The sequence below is a fragment of the Zonotrichia leucophrys genome, chromosome 9 (genome assembly GCF_028769735.1).
Source record: "Zonotrichia leucophrys gambelii isolate GWCS_2022_RI chromosome 9, RI_Zleu_2.0, whole genome shotgun sequence".
Taxonomy (NCBI): Eukaryota; Metazoa; Chordata; class Aves; order Passeriformes; family Passerellidae; genus Zonotrichia; species Zonotrichia leucophrys.
The window spans coordinates 4,427,313-4,446,885 of NC_088179.1; the positions used below are offsets into that span (position 1 = coordinate 4,427,313).

At 49.2% G+C, this 19,573-nt stretch overlaps 1 protein-coding gene across 3 annotated transcripts; it reads right to left on the reverse strand.

Annotated features, from left to right (window-relative positions):
- Positions 1–1,653: 1,653 nt before the first annotated feature.
- Positions 1,654–19,347, reverse strand: THAP4 (THAP domain containing 4). 3 transcript variants are annotated; one of them, XM_064720691.1, is made up of 6 exons: positions 19,208–19,347; positions 16,853–18,009; positions 7,483–7,642; positions 5,460–5,569; positions 4,176–4,279; positions 1,654–1,985 (listed from the first exon to the last, which is right to left on the reverse strand). In XM_064720691.1, exons 2-6 carry the CDS (start codon positions 17,682–17,684, stop codon positions 1,866–1,868), a joined length of 1,326 nt encoding a protein of 441 aa, XP_064576761.1. In that variant the 5' UTR covers positions 17,685–18,009; positions 19,208–19,347; the 3' UTR covers positions 1,654–1,865. The 3 variants fall into 3 exon arrangements, with proteins under 3 accessions (XP_064576761.1, XP_064576760.1, XP_064576762.1); XM_064720690.1 differs by lacking the exon at positions 19,208–19,347 and adding an exon at positions 18,872–19,029; XM_064720692.1 differs by lacking the exons at positions 16,853–18,009; positions 19,208–19,347 and adding an exon at positions 13,810–13,924.
- Positions 19,348–19,573: the final 226 nt, after the last annotated feature.

Here is a 19,573-nt window from a genome sequence, read left to right on the forward strand (position 1 = left end):
CTCCCACAGCTCCCACTGCCCCAGTCCTGCACTAATGAGCAAAGGAGCAGAAGAAACCAGGCGAGGCCCTTCTCAGCATGCTGGTTTTCATTTCAGAGGGGCCGTGGAGGATCCACATCAAATGGGATCAAGGGGAGGAGGTGCACGTGGTCCCGAGGCCAGGCCTGCCCTGGCTGTTTCTGCCCAGCTCCTCCGACACTCTCTGGGAATGCTGCTGGAGCCCGGGGGGGCTCGGTGCCCTGTCCTCATGGGAGAACGTGCAGTGCGGGCCACCTCCGGGAGCTGCCTACTCCTGCTGGTTCTGCTGCTGCTGCTGGTTCTGGTTCTGCTGCTGGTTCTGGTTCTGCTGCTGCTGCCGCTGCTGCCGCTGGCGCCAGCGCACCACGAAGGGATGGAGGCGGCGGCGGGGCCGGCGCGGGGCCAGCCCGGCCCGGCTCTCCTGGCCCTGCAGCACGCGGATGCCCCCGATGGGCCCTTGGCAGGTCGGGCAGGTGGCGGCGGCGTCGGGCCCGGCCTGGGGCTGGATGCAGGCGTGGCAGAACACGTGTCCGCAGGGCTCCACGGCAGCAGCGGGGCTCTGCAGGAAATCCACGCAGATGCGGCACACCCGCACGGCTCGGGGCGCGGGGGGCTCCTCCCTGACCTCTGCCATTGCTGCTCCCGGGCTCGATTGCTCTCAGCCGCTGGCAGGACTCGAAGGCTTGGCTTCCACTGGGGGCACTCAGAGGCTCCTCAGTCAGTGAGAGCACTCAGAGGTTCCTCGATCCCTGCTGTCATTCAGAGGTTCCGGGGTCACTGACAGCACTCAGAAGCTCCTCAGTCTCTGGCAGCACTCAGAAGCTCCTCGGCTGCTGTGGGTCACAGCCCGAGTGCTCTGGCACTGCCCAGCGCTGGGGGTTACAGTTTGTTTATGGTTACCCACTGCAGGTGAGTGATCCTGGCTCTGGTGACATCACAGGGTTCTCAGGGGCACACCCAGGAGCTCCCCCATCCACAGAGACAGATCCTGTGGCACACAGCCCACCCGGCAGTGGGCTGCACACCTCAGTGTGTGCCCAGATCCCTTCCAGGCAGTCTCTGCTGGGCTGGGGCTGTGCCACTGTCACACTCCCAGAGTGACTGAGGGGGCCAGGGACCTCCTCTGGTCCAAGCCCCTGCTGAAGAGTCTCTGCTGTAGGCCAGCAGTGATCAAAGTGTTCTGCCTCCCTCATTTTTGAGGGATTTGATGACAGGTCTCACAATGGCTGCATCCTGATTCCAGAGTTGGAAATTTAGAGTTGGAGATGGAGCCCCAGTGTTAGCAGTTTCTCTTGCTTGTTGGCTCACAGTTGTCCCCCAAACTCTTGGGATATTCTGCACTGAAGTCTGGCCCTGACCTCCCACACTGCAGCAATTCCCCTCAAACTGCTAGACAAACTCCCAGAGCAAGGTGTAGGTGCTCCCTCGTGATATTCAAGCCAAGTTCCATTGGACAGGCCCTGCAGTTCTCAGGTCTTTCCCTGCAGTGACAAACCCATTCCAGAACCTGTGGCTTCCCCAGAATTCTCCAGGCTGTCCAGGAGGCTGGATCTCCACCCCAACACCTACTGATGAACAGGCAGCACAAAGCCCCTCCATGAGCACTACCTTGCAGTCACACCAAAGACACAGCCATAAAAATAAAAGCTTTTTATTTATTTTTTTATATACCATTACAGAAACATCTGAGTAACATTCTCAACAGGACAGGCAGCTCTGGGGCCCAAGGGATGAGCACAGGCAGCCAGCTCTGGGGTCTGCCATGCTGTGCTCCTGAGCTGCTGCTGCTCTTGGTGCATGATGTCCTTGCTCCTTGCCCTCAGGGAGGTGTCCCAGCACTCCTGGTGTCAGGGTGTCACCTTCTTGTAGGTGATGTGTAAGTGCTGAGTCATGGGCTGCGTAGTGGTTGCCATTGAGACAGTTTGTTCGAGTTTCCCATCGGAATTGAGCCTGAATTTTCTGGTAATCTAAACCAGGGGGGAGGAAAAGAAATAAGGAAATCAAACAGAGAGTGTCCACAAGGTGAATGCCTTACCTGGGCTTTGTTCCCTTTGCCATCCACCTGCCTGCTGAAGGATATCCTCACTAAAATAAACAAGGAGGTTTGTCTCCTAAAGAAAGCAGCCCTCTCCACAACAGCAGCTCCAAGCCCATTACCCATGGAACAAGGCATGTTCACAGAACTAACTGAGTTGAAAAAGACCTTTGAGGCCATCAAGTCCAGCCTATGACCTAATTCCATGTTACTAACTAAACCATGGCACTGAGTGCCACAGCCAGGCTTTTCTTAAACACCTCCAGGGACAGCGACTGCATCACCTCCCTGGGCAGCCCCTTCCAGTGCTCAATCATCCTTTCTGTGAACAGCTTATTCCTAATGTCCAGCCTAAACTTCCCCTGGTGCAGCTCAAGCCTGTGTCCTCTTGTCCTGTCAGTGGTTGTGTGGGAGGAGAACAACCCCTACCTGGCTATAACCTCCTTTCAGGGAGTTGCAGAGAGTGATGAGGCCTCCCCTGAGCCTGTTCTCCTGCATATCCCCCCTGCATCCAACAAAGAATGGAGGTTGTCCTTGCCCCTCCTCATCCACAAGTACCAACAGAGGGAACCTTGCCATTACATTCTGTTAAGCTGTGCTTTCACAAATTTGTACTAAATCTGCATTGATAACACCTTAAAAGTGATTCTTCAAGCAATCTAAACTACTCATGACACAGCCTGGTGCAGGAAATGAGCCTTCCTGCCTCAGTGACAGCTCAGCCTAGCCACAGCCACCCTGAATCACTTTTCACCAGGAATGCAACAATATGGTGAAGTTTTCTCAAAATGAGCAACTCCAGCAGCAGCACACGTCCTTCTCACAAACCTGTGGCCTCTTTGTTTCCACAGGTAATTTAAGCTGTTCTTGGTGAAGGAGAAAAGACTCTGGGGTATCCTGACAACCCCTCTCATTCCACACCCAGACACTCACTAGGACCAGTCCTTGGGCCTGAGCTTCCCACAGGTGCCAGATGGGCACAGACCTCCAGCCCCAGAGCTTCCTTCCTTCTTCCAGCCAAGGCCAGCCTTGGAGCCCTCAGCTAGGAATACATCTGCTGGCATTCTGTGCTTTGCCCTCTCCTCTTGCCAGTCTATCTGCCCACAGCTCAGGCAGCAACTCAGAGGACAGTCCCTTTAATTTAAATGTTTGCAATCCAGAGCTCTGCCTCCCTGCTGACACCCACAGGATCTAATTTACTTCTGCTATGGGAAGGAGGCACTACAGCTGTTCCTGGGAAAGAGGAAACATGAAAACATGCACCCAAAGGCAGGGGAGATAGGACTTCCCAAAATCAGGACACTATCTGTGTAGGCAAATCAAATTTTTGTCTACATCTGCACAAACTTGTGCTCTCTGCTGTCTAAGGGTCAGTTTTATAGCACACAAAAACCAGGCTATGAGAGCTTGTCTCTCAGCTGCTGCTCAGCCACCACAGCTTCAGATGTGACAGTGACACCTCCAGAGGTGACCTCAGGATGCCACACTGACTCCAGCAGTGCCACTGCACTCACAGCTGGCTGTACCCCTTCAGCTGTATCAACAAACCCCCACTGCATACCCCAAAAGTCAAACCCCCAAAAGCAGCCAACCAAAGGTGGAGCTGACAGCAAGAGCCAGCCCCACCCTGCAGCCACAGGTGGGAAAAGAGCCCAGAGCAAGGTTTGAGTGCTCTGAAAAGCACAGAGCAAGAGCTGCAGGTGTTACTGAAACATCCTCATGAGGCCCAGTACTGACCATACCTTAAGTTGCATCCTCATACTGCAATCAACCCAGAAAACCAGCATTAATAAGTAATACCACTGCCATAAAATAGTATTTAGCCAAGACTTTGCTCTTTTCTTCCCTAAGGGCCTGCTACTGGCCATTCTGGAGACAGGATTCTGGGTTAGCTGGTCTCATCCAGCCTGTCAGTTTTTATCATAATGATCCCTCTGGGTCTCATAATGTACAAAATCTCTTCTGAAGGCACTTACAGAAATAAGCCAGGATGCCAGGCAGTACTTCCAAGAACCTCTGATGACATTCTGTAATTAAAGCATGCTAAATAACATGTCCTCTCAACCAGACTCCTCCTGGGGCAAGCAGTGCTATGGGAATGGCTCACTCTGTGGGCACTCACCTGCTCTACATGGGGCTTCTTGGCAAAGGAGATCCTGGCTATGGAGTGAGAAGCTATAGACAGCTCTTGTCCATTCACCTCCCCTTCCTCCACCTCCACCAGACCTAGGGAAAAGCAAGGGCACACATATTATTAGGCTACAAAGGATATTTAGGCATGTCACAATTGTTATTTTGACCTTTCAGTACTTAAGAGGAAGCTTATAAAAAAGAGGAAGAGGGATTTTTTATGCATTCAGATAAGGACAGGACAGGGAAAAAGTTTTTAATCTGTAAGAGGAGGAATTTAGGTTAGATATTAGGAAGAAATTCTTCCCTGTGAGGGTGGTGAGGCCAGAGAAGCTGTGGCTGCCCCATCCCTGGAAGTGTTCAAAGTCTGGTCAGACAGGGCTTGGAATAACCTGGTCTGGTGGAAGGTGTCCCTGACCATGACAGGGAAGTACAATGAGATTTAAGGTTTCTTCAAACCATTCCATGCTCTATTAGGCTGCTTAACAGACCAGCCCTCCCTGTGGAAAATGGTTTTATTTGCCCTAATTAATTTTATTTATTGACAACTGCAGATCCACACAACCTCAGACATGGAAAGCTGGACTTATTCACACTGTGTAGGATGAGTGTCACAGCACAACTGGCACTCCTCCCTTCAGCACCTGTCAATTTAGATGCAAACTTCAGTATCAGATGAATGAGAGAGATGAGAATCTTGACTCCATGTTTCAGAAGACTGATTTATTATTTTATGATATATATTACATTAAAAGAAAATTATATACTAAAACTATACTAAAAGAATAGAAGAAAGGATTTCATCAGAAGGTTGCAAGCAATAGAAAGGAATGGAATGATAATAAAATCTTGTGACTGACCAGAATCTGAGACAGCTGGACTGTGATTGGCCATTAAATAAAAACAACCAATCACAGATGCACCTGTTGCATTCCACAGCAGCAGATAACCATTGTTTACATTTTGTTCCTGAGGCCTCAGCTTCTCAGGAGAAAAAATCCTAATGAAAGGATTTTTCATAAAATGTGTCTGTGACTTGGCTCTCTCTCATGCAGTCCCCATCAGGAAAGAAGCACCAACGTGCTGCACCCACACACTGGGAGGCTCTCCTAGTTTAGGAACCACTGTGAGTCCAGCACCAAAAAGCAGCAATTCTGACAGAAAAATTTAATAAAATAAAACTGTGAGAGGTGCAAGAACTGTCTGAAAAAGTGATGAAATGGCCCAGCAGGGTAAGAACCTCTACTTTTCCCCAGTGTGGGTATGAGGAGTGTACCTGTGTTCTGGGCACTGATGAAGGCCACCTTGTTAGTGTCGGGTTTGAGGCGGATGAAGCCGCACTCCCGGTGCATGGGCTTCCTGGTGTCCGGGTGGAAGGCGTTGAACCTGAGGGCAAACCAGAGCACAAATCTCACGTGTTTTGCACTCAAAAGACACTTTTTGGCCTGGTTTCCTCTTATTTAACCCCATGAGTGCCTGTAGATTCTTTGAAGAGTAAAAGACTGACAACACTTCACAGTTGAGAGATGAAAACCTGGAGAAATATGGTGACTTTACAGAGGCACAGCTATTTCTTAGAGCTGGAGTTGAGTCTGTAAGTAAGTTCAAGTCTGTAAGTTCAAGTCTCTAAGTAAGTTCAAGTCTCTATAAGTTCAAGTCTGTAAGTAAGTTCAAGTCTGTGAGTTCAAGTCTGTGAGTTCAAGTCTGTGAGTTCAAGTCTTTGAGTTCAAGTCTTTGAGTTCAAGTCTGTGAGTTCAAGTCTGTGAGTCTTGAAGTTTAAGTCTTTAAGTCAACTTAAAGACTTAAGTCCTTAAGTTCAAGTTCAAGCTTTGGACTATCCACGTCCCCCAGGTCTAAGAACTAGCTCAGAAATCCCTCAGGAACTCAGATGTTTCACAGATGCTGAAGCCACGTGTGTCTCAAAAACTTCCTTTCCTCAAATAAATATCTGGAATTACTGTATCATCTTTATTTAGCTGTTACACCTGGAGAAGTTGTTTTGTCTGTATGTTCCTTGCTGAAGGAAGCAACAGAGCAGACATATTTCTCCCATCACCCCCTTCAAAAAGATAACAAATTCAGCTCAGACTCTTATTTATTCTTCAGGAGGCCTTAAGAACTGTAGGTTAGGTCATCCGTAACATGGGTGATTATACTTTTCAAAGGAAAAACAAACTTAAATCAGGCAGTTTTCAGTGCTTGGAGCATTTAAGGGACACAGGGACTGTCCTGCCTATTTTCCTAGTGCTTCCTAAAGCTCAACAGCTCAGAGCTGTGTAACTCCTTGGCACAAAGAAAAGGAGGGGCAAAGAAAAAGGTGACTCAAATAAGGAACTGTTCACAAGCTGGGGAGGGAGGTGCAGCCAGAGCAAGACTGTCAGAGCTTTGTTTCTTTTGGAAATTGGAAAGCAGTCCCAGGCTGAGCTGGCAGCTCCAGCACACTCCAGGAACACAGGGCATCCCTCACACAGCCCTTCCATCTTGTAATTCTTCTTTTCTTGGTTTTCAAAGCAACACACTTTCCAACTCACCCCTGCTGAAGGAACACTGGAGCACTACTGAGCAGTAGCCAACTTGTCACTTCCCTCCCTCTGGATTCCTTTTGATTTTTCTTACAACAACCACTTGAAGCCAAAACAAGTAGTTAAGCTACCTGGCTTCTGTCACACGTGGTTTGATAAGCACTAATTTTTCTCAGATTTTCACAGTGGTGAAGACTGAGGACCACAGCATAAAATGGAGACACCTGATAACCATGCTCCTTCATTTATTCTAAGTGGGAATTTCACAAAGAATGCCAATTAATCCAAAGTTTTTGTCACATTATGCTCTCTTCTGACTCAGAGATGGGGCAACTGAGAGGTGTTTTAAAAATTTTTATTCCATTTTCAGTTTCATGTGAAGGGTGAGACAATACAGATGTTATAACTCATGCTAGCTCAATCAGAAGCTGTTTCTTAATTACAATATATTATAAGCATTTCTTGGCCTATCAGCTTTTGCCACACAATGTTGCAAATGCCTTAAAGCTAATCATCTAAAATTACCCTTCATGGGCCACTGTAGTTGGCATTTGTAATGCTAATTAATCACAAATTTTCAAGGAAAATCAAAGTTAGACCATGCAGTCACACACCACAGCATCATCTTGTTTTGAAAATGAGGTGGAAATTTATGTACTTTGGTGAATTAAAGTGAAAATTTCTGTTCTTTGCCACTGGAAAAGAAACCCAACCAACAAATCCACGGCTGCTCCAATCCAGGAGCTGCTGCCAAGCCTGGCAGATCCCCTGACTTACGAGAAGTTGAGCATGGGCTGTCCCACGTGAGAGATGTGCACTTCCTCCAGGTACTGGAAGGGTTTCATTGTAGGGAAGGTGCCATCTCCTGGTGGGTCTGAGAGCCAGGTGCCCAGCATCCAGGACAGGGGTTCCATCACAGGGTTCAGCTGGGGAGTCTCTGTGGAGCACAAGAAAGAGGGAAGAATGAAAACTCAGGGATCTGTGCTCTGCAGGTTGCTGTGAGCTGGCTGGAGGTGAACACAGAACACCTCAGAAATGGTTGAACATCACAGAAATGCTTTTGCTCACAGCAGTGCCAGCTCCAAGGGGGAGTCATAGAAAGTGGGTCTGTTTCCATACACAGAGCACTCTTGCAGGTGCTCCATTTCTGACTCCTCTCTGTAGCTTGATCTAAAGAAAAAATCCCACTCCCATCCACATGCAGGGAAGAAGATGACTGAAAGCTCAGCACAAAGAATAATCATTAAATGATAATGAAGCCTCTAACACTCTGGGCTAATCTCTCTCAAGCACTGAGCACACACTGTTCTGTTTGTTTCAGAGGCTCAGGAAATGAGTCCTCATTTCAAAAGAAAATCAGGCTGTGTGCATATTCAAGATCAAAGTTTGGCTATAATACTTTTTTAAGAGGTTAACAATGGCCTGAACTTGTATAAAGAGAAAAGGAAGGATCATTCAGAAGCTGCTCTACTAAGGCTCTGGACTAAGGCAAACATCTTAAAAATACCTGGGTGCCTGTAAGGCAAAGAGTACACGGAAGAGAAAGATACTTCCCTTTGTCACTGCAGTTATGAAAAAGCAACCAAGGCCTGTTTCACAAAGTTTAAACTTCTTTAAGCAATCATTTTACAGAACCACAGAATAAGCTGAGCTGGAAGGAACCCACAAGGATCACCAAGTCCAAATCCTAGCCCTGCACAAGACCATGCCAAAGAGTCACACCATGTGCCTGAGAGCATTGTCCAAATGCTTCTTCAACTCTGTCAGCCTTGGTGCTGTAGGAGAGTTTTGAGAAACAGTTTTGCATTTTACTTTCAGAACTGTTTTGCATTTTACTTCAGGCTGTGACCTGAAAAAAAAACACATCAGGAAAATGGAGACAGACAATTTAAAGCCACGTGAAGAGCAGAGCAGATGCATTACTAAGGTGTAAGTAGGGAAAGCAAAACATCACCCACAGGATGTTGGGAAAGATGGATTCCCACACAAACAGGGTGCCTGCTACTCTCAAGAGTCTGTTATGCAGAGAAATACGACTGAAGTAAGCTTAAAGCATGGCCTCTTCCCCCTCATGGCATAAATATTTCATCCTGGCAAGGTGGGTGCTGCAGGGGGGTGTTTTCCACTCCTAGAGATCAAGAATACAAGAACAAGCTGCCTGGCTGATCTAAAGGGCACAGACTCAACTGCAGGCAGAAATCACAACCTAAGAGTAAAGCTGTGGCCAAAAATTTGCTTGACCAGTCTGAGTTTTGCTGTGCTCTTTATGAAATATCAGGCTAAAAGACTGAGCAAGGAGGAAGGACAGTCCACACGTGAAATGCCAGAGGAGAAGGAAGAGCAGCTTTCCTGGGTAAAAGAGACCACTTGTGGTACCCATTCTCCCACAGACAGCAGGTGTGAAAAGCCAGCCCACGTCAGCAAAGTGCTGCTACTTGCTTTGCTCTATCCTGAAGTATTTTGCAAGGGAAGCAACATGAGGAAACAGGAGAGCTCACTAGGAAATCAGTGATAAAGGTCTACAGCATCAGAGCCAGGATCTGTAGAACACCCTGTCAGACTGTGCAGTGCCCAGGACTTGGAAAGGGGTTCCCACAAGCAGTGCAGCAGTGTCAGTTACTGCACAGTATCTCCTTGTCCTCACCTTTGCAGTTCCATGAGGGGAACACAGCTCTGTGGATAAGCAGCATACTGCTCCTCCCTCCAGCTGATGTTTGCCTTTCACTCTCTGCTGCATTTCTTTTCAAGCTTTTTGCAGGCTCATCTCTCACAACAGAACAGTGAAGCAAAGCTTTGGAAAAGCTGCAGGAGCCTGCAGCCTGGGCTGCTGCTGCCCTCTCCTGGGTCAGCATGCCAGGAGCAGGACAGTTTCTGCCACCACAGTGCTTTCATAGGGCACTTCACTTTCTGCTGCTTGCACTTCAGGAAAAGCATCCAAACAACAGATGAAAGGAATGGCTGTAGCCATTCCCACTCTTTAGACTTGATTATAAACCAAGAGAAGCCAAGGGAAGCCATTCCCACCATCCCACTGCCTTGCTGTGCAGCACCCAGCCTGGCTGCAGGTGCCTGAGCTGGTCTCACTTCCAAAGGGCTGGAACTGCAGCCAGCTGAAAAGTGAAGATGGAACTGTACAGCCGGAAGTCTCTGGCACTTGGGCAAACAGCACAGCCAAATGATCATTATTACTTTTCTAAACTACCTAGATGGCAGCAAAACTGAAGAGCTCTTTAATTCTCATGTGGCTTGGAAAGGTCAAGAGCAGCAGAAGTGAGTAAGGACCAGGGGCTCAGTGAAGTGTGGTGGGTGCAGACATCCTGATCTCATCTCATGCTCTTCTTACCTTCAGTGTTGGGCTCTGACTAGTGCACTAAGAATTTTTTCCTTCCTGGCTGGAAGAGTGGAAAAGCAAGAGGGGAAGCAGAGAGGAGAGAGTCTGATTGAATCCATCAGAAAAAAAAAACCAAAAACGAAACCCACAGGTATTTGAAAAGCAATTTGCTTTTTTATGTCCTGGTTGGGGCAGGGAAATGCAAGACTACTGTAGCAACAAGAAGTTCTATGCTGAGCTGCTTTGTTTCAAATTTCAGGTTTATAGATACAGTCACTGTCAAGACACTGATGAAGGAGCCTCTATATCCCTTTTTAAAGGTCTAAACTCCTGGCACATCATTTTTACAAAACACCTACTAATGTGGCTTAACAGGTAAGTGTATGATAGTATCAAGAATGCAAATGACATCTGAGAATTTGCAGCACAAGAGACCCTGGTCACCCTTCTGCACACTTAAAGCTTCACACTCAGAGGGGGTGCTCTTAAATGCAGATTCTCTTGCATTCATAAGCACAGCTCCTCTTTTGCCTTCTAACAGGGAAGCTCTCTCTGCATCCTCTTTCTTTACAAAAACATTCCTGGAGTCACCTTCTGCACCTCCTGGAAGCCATTAGGGACCCAGCATCTCCAAGACTCCATTCCACTACAACCTGGTGAGGTGGAAGGTGTCCCTGCCCAAGGCAGGGGGTTGGAACAAGATGAGCTTTAAGGTCCCCCTCCAAACTCACAGACAGACTGTTCCTACATCTTTTCCATCCCCAGAAAGTTTCCAAGCCAAATCCCACCCTGCACTGGAACTGGCTGTCCAGGCTTTGCACCAGGAGATGCTGAGTTCTCCCTGCTTTTGAGTGGGATCCCTGGCACAGAAAGCTAAGCTGGCACAAATTCTACACAGCTTTATCAGTGAGGGGCCAGCTGGTTGCTAACAAGGCAGCTAACCCATTTCCTTGAGCTGGGGAACACTTCCTACAGAAAACTTGAGGGAATAAATTATACAAACAACAACAATAAAAAACTCACCAAAAATCCCCTACACAAAATCCCTGAGTCTTCTAAGTGAGGGGTCTGCAGCATCAACCTGGCAGTTCCCTGAAATTCTTCCTTCAGCACAGTTGCTAACTGGGTTTAAAAGAAAGCATTGAACACCTTTGCCTTGTCCTTGTCCCTGTTTGTGAGGGGACCATCCTCATCCTGGAATGGGGCAATGTTATTTCTAAACTGCCATTTTGCCATTTATATATTTGAAAAAAAAAATTTTCTCTGCAGTTTTGGCAGCTTTGACTCCAATTGAGCTTTTCCTGTATGAATTTTCATACAGTGGGGAGCAACATCTCTGTGTTCTTCACACATCACCTGACTTTGCTTCCACTGAGCATCTTCCATCATTCCATCTGATTTCCAAGAGAAATCCTTGGTCAGCCAAGCCTTCTGCCTCACCTGCTTGCCTTCTGACATTTACGAATTGCTGTTCCTGTGCCCTTAGGAGATGTTTAGAAGTGTGCAGCACTGACCCCAGCACCTGCAAAAACATTTCCCAGGGGACCTTACTCACTAATTCCCTGAGCAGCCTGAGGTTTCATGGCCAGAGCTGAGGTTTTTCAGGCACTTTTCCTCCTGTCACCAGAGGTTTAGTGATGGCTCTGTGGTCTCAAAGTTCACTTTGCTCATGAGATCCTCTCTGATGACAAGCAGGAGATCAAGATCATCTTCCAAATCAGCTCCCTGAGGACCTGTTCCATAAAGTTGTCATGCAGGTGTTTTAGGAGCCTCCTGGCCCAGGCTGTACCAGCTGTGGGATGCTCCCAGTTAATTCCTGCCAGGCTGAAGTCCCCTGGGGCAGCTGACCTGGAATCATCCCTTAATTCCTCAAGGAATAATTTGTCAGTGTCATCATCCTGGCTGGGAGGTCCAGAGCAGACTCCCACAGTGAAATTGCATTATTTGTTTGCCCTTTGATTCTTATCCAAAGGTTCTCATCTGTGCCAACTGTGAGCTCCTGACACTCCAACCCTTCTGTCACACACAGTGCCACCCCTGTGTCCCTCCTGAGGAGCCTGGAACTGTCCCTCAGGGCACTCCAGTCACAGGGAAAACTCCCACCAGGTTTCACTGATGCCAGATCTCTGAGACTGGGCCAAAACTCCTCACTGGTCCCTCCTGCTGGGTGCATTAATGCAGAGACATTTCTGGTGTGGTGCACTGTGACCTGCACCTGGTGAAGCAAATTGAGGGATCCCATTAGTGCTCCTTTCATCAAGTTTAGGCACTCCAGCCCACTGCTCTTCCCTGGTGACCCTGGTTTTGTCCCTTTCCCCTTTCCAAGCCTGTTTAGGGCCCTATCAACAAGCTCTCCCAGCTCCTGTGCTAGAACTTTCTCCCCCAAGAAAGATGCATCCCACCAGGTGCCAGCTGTTGAACAGATCATCCCATCTCTGCTCCAAAAGCTGGAAATGGCATTATATTCACACTCACTAATTCATTTCATAGCCAAGTTCCAAGGTGGTGATGCTCCAGTGCCTGTAGTCATTGCCAAAGTTCTGCTTTACATAACACAGAGAAAATATTTTTTAAATTCTACTCTATCATGAGAAACCAAACACCCTACCTGAGCTCAGCCTGACTTTCTCTCGAGTTTTCCTTAGTTTGCTGTTTCATTGCTTCCTAGCTGCAAGCTGGGTTTTTGTTGTGAGTCATTGCCAACTCACTGCAAAATTAAATGCTTAATGCACAAACTCTATAGACTATTAGGCAAAAAAAAAAAAAACCTGGAAAGAACAAGACCATCCCACTGAAAAAACCTAAACCAACAGCAGTGCAAAAAGTCTTGTTTCCTCCCTTCCAACCAACTTTCTCTCCAAGGGGGAGGTCAAAGGGTTGAGGGAGGTGGCCAAGTCCCAAAGTTGGTGTGCCTGCACCATGCTGAGCACAAAACAGTTCACCTCCCACCCAGGTGAAATCTCTCAAGATACCTCCTGCCATGGATTCAGCCCCTGTGCACACATATTTCTACTCCTTATCTCACTCTCAGTTTACTTTATGGCTCTCTTGTTCTTTGCAATGCTCACCCCACAAACCAGTTTTCTACCCCAGCCATTCCCACCCCAGACAGGGCACAAAAATAAAATCACAAGCAGCACCTGCTGTCTCAGAAAAAAAGCAGTTTTCTCTCAAATCTAGCTCCAAGTTAACATGCAACTGCCCCCTGGGGGAGGCAATTTTCCTGACAGCACATCTCTGTGACCCCTCAGACACAATTCAGTTTCAAGCTGAGCTGGACACCAATCCTTCTCAGGTGAAGCACAGCACCTCCAACCATGCACAATCCTATTTCTCATTGCCAGTCAGGAATGGGATTTTGCTTTTCCTTTTCTGCAGCATGAATGAAATCTGTTTCCACCACTTCACACCCCACAGGCCAGGTCTCAGGACTCCACCTCAGCACAAAACCATGCATTAAGTGCTCTGTCCTTCTGCTTGCCCAAAGTTTGCCAACTATGCCTCATTTGCATGTAAAACTGTAAATGACCCCATTTCTACACTGGCTTTGCACAGATAGTCAAAGACAAATCCAAGCCAGATTTCACATGGATTCCTAGTAAAGTTCTCACCGTTTTTCACATGAACTCATTTTGCAAACTCTCCTGCCTTTAATATGACCTTCATGAAAACACACATGCAGCACTGAAGAGGCTCCTCATACCCCCAAACAGCTGAATTCTAAGTTTTACCTCTCTGATGAACCCAGAAACTCAAATCCCATGGAATCCTACCTGTGTCTGCTCCATGCCCAGCCATGTTTGCAGATATTTTGCTATTTGCTGTACCTGCAGCCCCCCCTGGCCCAGAAAGCTCTCTGTGCAGGGCGCCAAGATGGCCAAGAGGGAAGTGAGCTCATGTTTGGGTAAAACACTGATCCTGCTGCCTGCTGGGAGATGTAGTTTTGCAACCAGACCATCCTGGGGCACGGCAGGAGGAGGTGGTGCTATGGAAGGAGCTGCTGGGATCGCCTGTCTGAGTGAGCACAGCAGAGCTGTGAAACCTTCATGCAGAAGAAGATGGTCAGGCAGTGCTGTCAGGACACCCAGGACTTCTCCAGGACACATCTCTGGTGGTTTGCTGGCTCTCCCTCATTTCTCCCAGAGCATCCTGTGATCCTCCAGAAGCCACATGTCACCCTGTCCTGCCTGGTACACTGTGCCTAACCACACTCATCCACCAGCAGCATTCCTCAGCCTCCATGGACCTCATGAAGCAGAAGGAAATATTTTCCTACCAAACAAACAAACACCTAAATTCAAAGTTTAGACGGAAAAGGCCACCATTTCAGCTGTGCTGTAGACAGCCTGGGGGTTCTCCTACACCAGGGTGAGACAGGTTGGGAAACAGCCCTCAAGCACATGGTGACAGCTGGAGTTGGAGCCACTTGGGCACCCTGAGTCACCCAGCCCCAAGTGTGGCTGGCAGGCAGTGCTGGGCAGCAGTCCTGCACAAACCTGCTCTTCCCAGCCTGCTGCAGCTCGGAGACAGCCAGCAGAAATTTATTGGTCTCATTAGAGGAAAATATGTGAGAGCTAGCACTGAAATGAAGTCCTGCTGAGTGGGTGTGGGCCTAAAGTTGGTGTTTTGTGCTCAGGATTTTGTGGGAGCAGCTGGAGGTGAGGGATGCAGACAGGTAACAACCTGCATGGTCAGCCCAGGCTGGTACTTACACACAAGGAACTGCCTTCAGCAGAAAAATATATGCAGGCTCAGGTTCACAGCTGAAGCCATCACCTCAACCACACATCAGATGAGCTGGGACAACTGAGACAGGGCTGCTAACAAAGACTATTATTAACCTAATGTGTTACCTGATGTATTTTTATGAATATGAAAAGCCTTTCTGAACTCAGCTTTGTATTACAGCAAAACTCAATGTCTGGGCATGAACCAGACTCATCTGGCTGCACCTCATCAGCTGTTTTCACTGCCATAAACCAGTACTACAAGCACACAAAAAGAGAGTTCAAAACAGAAAAACAGCAAGATGAAGCTAAAAAAAATTTTAAAAAGCCAGTCAGTCACCAACCAACCCATCAAAAAAGTTCCCAGCCAAAGGGTTCCATCTAAACTTCCCATCCTGCCAAGCTACAACTGCCAAAATGGTTAATTTTCACACACTGATCTCTGTTTTGTTGATAAAAGATGACAGAATGGGTAATGAATTGGTCAATTCATTAAGGAAAATTACGTTTTCCCTTATAAAATAGAGCATGTAGCTCATACATTAAGAATATCTTTACAAGAACATAAAATTTTCACTTCTTAAAGATGTATCTATAAAAACACTAATCTTGGGAAAAAGGAGAAAAATCATAGTGCTTACCAGAATTAAAAAAAAAATCTTTAAAGACACTCTTTCTGCCATTAGTATCTCAGTGAAGGTATTCCAACAAAGGCAGACACCTTTTTAAATATATGTATAAATACATACTTCATATACATACATAAATATATGTATATATATGAATGACAACTATGGAACCCTAAAATTGTATTTAGTTATTTTCTTTAGTTTGACACCTAAACAATACAAAAACACAGACCAGAAGGTACAAACAAGACCATGCTGATTTCCCAGGGCAAAACTTTTCCCCTCTCCACCCAAATAAAAGCGTGAGCTTTCCCATATTGTGAAAAATTAGATACACATGGGAAAAGCGGTGCTGGGTGTCAACCTTCATGAATTTTAGAGTCTACTTTCTTCTTCCAGTGAGGAAGTTGGCCATGCTACAACATGCTGTCCATGCCAGCATCACTTTTCTGACTTCCCAACATCCCCAGAAGAAGCCATGGAGCGTTTCTCCCAAAGGAAAGGTGAGAATCAGCCAGCAGGAGACACCCAACCCTCCACAGGTGACAACTTCTCCAAGCAAGCCCCACATCACAAATCCTTCCCAAGGCAACCCAAAGTTTTCTCATCAGCCACACACACACCACCATTAGATGGTCCCAAACTCCTGCCCTGAAATGCACCTTGCAACCACAGTCACTGTGGACACATTGTACATTAAAAGACACTTTTTTTTTTGAAGAAGGGCCTCATTTGACTTCTAGGTAACAAACTTTTTACATGACCTGATCCCTCACTGAGTTCCCCTATGCTTTATGGTGCTTAATTATTATTTTTGTAATTGATAGAGAAGTATCTTCCATCACTCCCTGCTTTATTATGTTTCCTGACTTCTTCTGCCTTACAAGGGAGGAAAGCATCAGACATTTGCTCACAAATTGTGACCTCAATGTGCCTCATGACATTGTCATATTTGATACCTCCCACCTCACTTGCATTTCCTGTATCCTCAGTACTGAGTGCAGTATATGAAATCCAATACCAAAAACTATTTCTTATGCCACTGAGGACAGTAACAGCTTTCCCAGATAGCTGCTGCTAGGACAGCTCATTAACACACCAGAAAAAAATCACAGGCATGGCCAAAGGAAGAAGGAAAATCGTAGTAGGAGCCACTGTATCACAAATAAGTTAAAATAATTCAGAAAGAAAAAGGAAATAAATTCATGAACAGAGTTGCCTGTAACACCACAATCTAAATGCTGATTCCACTTCTTGGAAAGGTCAGGGATGCAAGAATTAACTTGTGGGCTCACTGAGTGAATTTTTTAATCTGTATCCATTGGTGTTAGAGAAGCTGCTACTTCTCCTTCCCAGAGAAGGAAGGAGAAGTTCTCCTTCTCCCCATCACACCTTTCACAGCCCCCAACTTAAGAAAGCAGGGAATTCCACCTGAGTGCAGCACCCCTGGCAATACTGACCACAGTCCTGGGATATCAGGCTGTTCAAGTAAGGGAAAGTGTTGCGCTTCATCTCATTGAGCTTCTCCTTGAGCTTCCTGACTTGGCTGTCGGAGCGGCTGATCCTCTGCCTCAGGAGCTTCAGCTCGCCGTTCTTCTTCTCCACCTGCTCGCGCAGGCAGCACACCTGGCTCTTGCTCTGCCGCGAGGAGAAGCAGTACGAGTGCAGGGAGTCGATGAGCTTGCAGGCGCCCGAGGCCGACATGATCACCTCGTTGATGGACATGGGGTTGGCGTCCGTGTCTCCCTTGCGGCCCAGCACGGCCTCGGCGGCGGGACGAGGGGTCAGGTCGGCCGGGGACGCTGACAGACCCTGCGAGGGTTTCTGAGGGGTGGCTGTGAGGGATGAGGTCGGCGACGCTTCTGTGACGGCCTTGTCGTGCCCCAAGGGCTGGCTGCTGCAGCTGGGCTCCACGTCTCTCTTTGGCCTTTTCCTTTCTAGCTGCTCCTTGGGGAGAGACGGCCTCTCCCTGGCGTGCTTGGAGGAAAAGCTGTACGAGTGCAGGGAGCCGATGAACTTGCAGGCACCGGAGGCTGGAGGGGTGAAATCATCCACGGACACGCCGCTCCTATCTGCCACCCAGCTCCCTGCCCAGCTGCCCCTGGCACAGTCCTTGCCAGGAGATCTCTCGGGCTTCACCTGCAGCCCAGCCTTGGTGCCCAAATGATCCCCTAACGTCCTTCTCCGAGGGCCATCCAGCTGGCTGTGGAGGGCCTGCTCCTCCTTGGGCATGGATCCTATTTCCTCTTTCAGAGTGGCCTCCTCCATCTCTTTCGTCCCTTGCATCACCATGAAGTCCTGGCCAGAAGATGGAGACCTGTGTGCTACCTCACCGCCTCCCTCCTGCGGGGCCTCCCCATCCTTCACCAGCACCTGCCTGGCTATTTTCCTTCTGCTCCTGACATAATCCAGCTTGCCGTGCTTCTTCTCCACCAGCTGGAAGATGGTGGGGACAGCAGTGGGCTTCAGCAAGCGGTGATGGTCTTCCAGCCGCTTGAAGAAACTGTCTTTGGTGAAGTGCTCGCTGCAGAGAAAGGAATACTTGGTGGGAGTCCAGTTGTCTCTCTGAACGGCTTTCAGCCACTGAATCAAGCGCTTCGAATCCTTCAGAGGGAATCTGAAAGGGGAACAGAGAAAACCCACTAAAAAACAAGGTACATTTCGGGAATCAGAAGGGTTGGTACTTTACAAATTGTAGAACCATGGAATCATAAAACTGTTGAGGTTGGAAAAGACCTTTGAGGTGACCAAGTCCAAGGCGATGGCTAGGTTTAGGAGATTTTGGGGAAAGTTGTGTTTTGGGAAGTTACACTCATTTACGAATGAAATTACACTCATTTAAGAATTATTTCACTTTGGTCTGAAACATTTCATATTCATTCGCTGCATCAACAGCTCCACTTCACAACAAGCGTAGGACTAAAAGGTGTTGTTTCCATTTCCATCAGCAATCGATCCATTACTCCGCTCACCAGCCCCAGGAGGAACAAACAGCCTGTCCCCAAGGAAGGGGGATGTGCCCACCACCAAAGCACCCAGCTCAGCCAGCACGCTGCCCAGCGTAACCCGGCTGCTGCTCACACCGGCTGTGCTTAATAACATTTAATTAGCTGTAGAAATGCCTGCAGTGCACGAAAGCCCCTGAGCAGGCGAGCCGGGCTCCGTTTCCAATGGGACTCCCGAGACAGGGACTTTTCCCGGGGACTCACGGCCGGCAGCATCCCCACCGAGGGCTGAGGCGGCGGGGCACGGACCGGGGAAGGGTCGGGGTGACAGGCCGGGAGGGCCCGGCCCCGTGGCGAGGGGCGCTCCCGCTGCCCGCCCGGGGCTGCACGATCCGGGAGCCCCGAGCCGGTCTCCCCTGAGGGAAACAAAGAGCGGTCGCTGCCGTGGGGGCCCGGGGAAGGGAGCGGGATTGGGACCGGGGCGCGGGCGGCCCGGCCGCGGCACTTGCGGCGGGCCGGGCGGGCCGCCCTTACCTGTGGAAGGAGACGGCGCCGTGGCGCGCCTTGCCCTGCCGGTTAGAGCAGTTGGCGGCGGCGCAGCAGATCACCATCTCCGACCGCCGCCGCCGCCCTCGGCCGGCCGGGCCCGCCCCGGCCCCCGCCCCGGCCTCGGCCCCGGCCCCGCCGCGCCGCCGTACGGCAAGATGGCGGAGCCGGGTCACCCCGGCGCCCCTCGCCGGTGGGGAAGGGGTTTCTGTACGGCACAACATGGCGGCCGCCACATGGCGGCCGCCATTTTGGCCAGGCTGCAGCTGTACGGCGCGGGGCAGGTGGGGAAAGGGGGGTTCGCTCTCGGCGCCTCTCGCTTGCCTCGTCGGCGCAGCTGGGCGTCCGCCTCCCGACGAGCCGCTCGGTCCGTGGCAGCGGAGCCCTGAAAGGCGTCTCCGAGTGGGGCGGGCATGGTGGAAGGGGTTACTCTCACGGGGAACGGAGGGGCGGGGCTGGGCCCGCTCCGTACAACACCATGGCGGCGCCCATTTATCACATCATTCTTAGGTGTACGTGTCACAGGACTGGCCGATCGGCGCTCTGCGCAAGGAGCGGAGCGTTCACACTCCGCGCCTCCCTCTACCCCCAGTCCCGGCCCCTCCGCCTGCCCGCTGCCGCCCCGCGCTCCACTTCGCCGCTCCGTACAGCAACATGGCAGCTCCCTGCCCGCGGGCACCGGCGCGTGGC

Coding starts and splice junctions, on each gene's coding strand:
- THAP4 (XM_064720690.1), bottom strand. CDS start 18,948: ATGGTGATCTGCTGCGCCGCCGCCAACTGCTCTAACCGGCAGGGCAAG. Junction 4,280..5,459: donor CATCAGTGCCCAGAACACAG/GTACACTCCTCA, acceptor GCTTTTCCCTAG/GTCTGGTGGAGGTGGAGGAA. Junction 1,986..4,175: donor AGAAGCCCCATGTAGAGCAG/GTGAGTGCCCAC, acceptor CCCCTGGTTTAG/ATTACCAGAAAATTCAGGCT.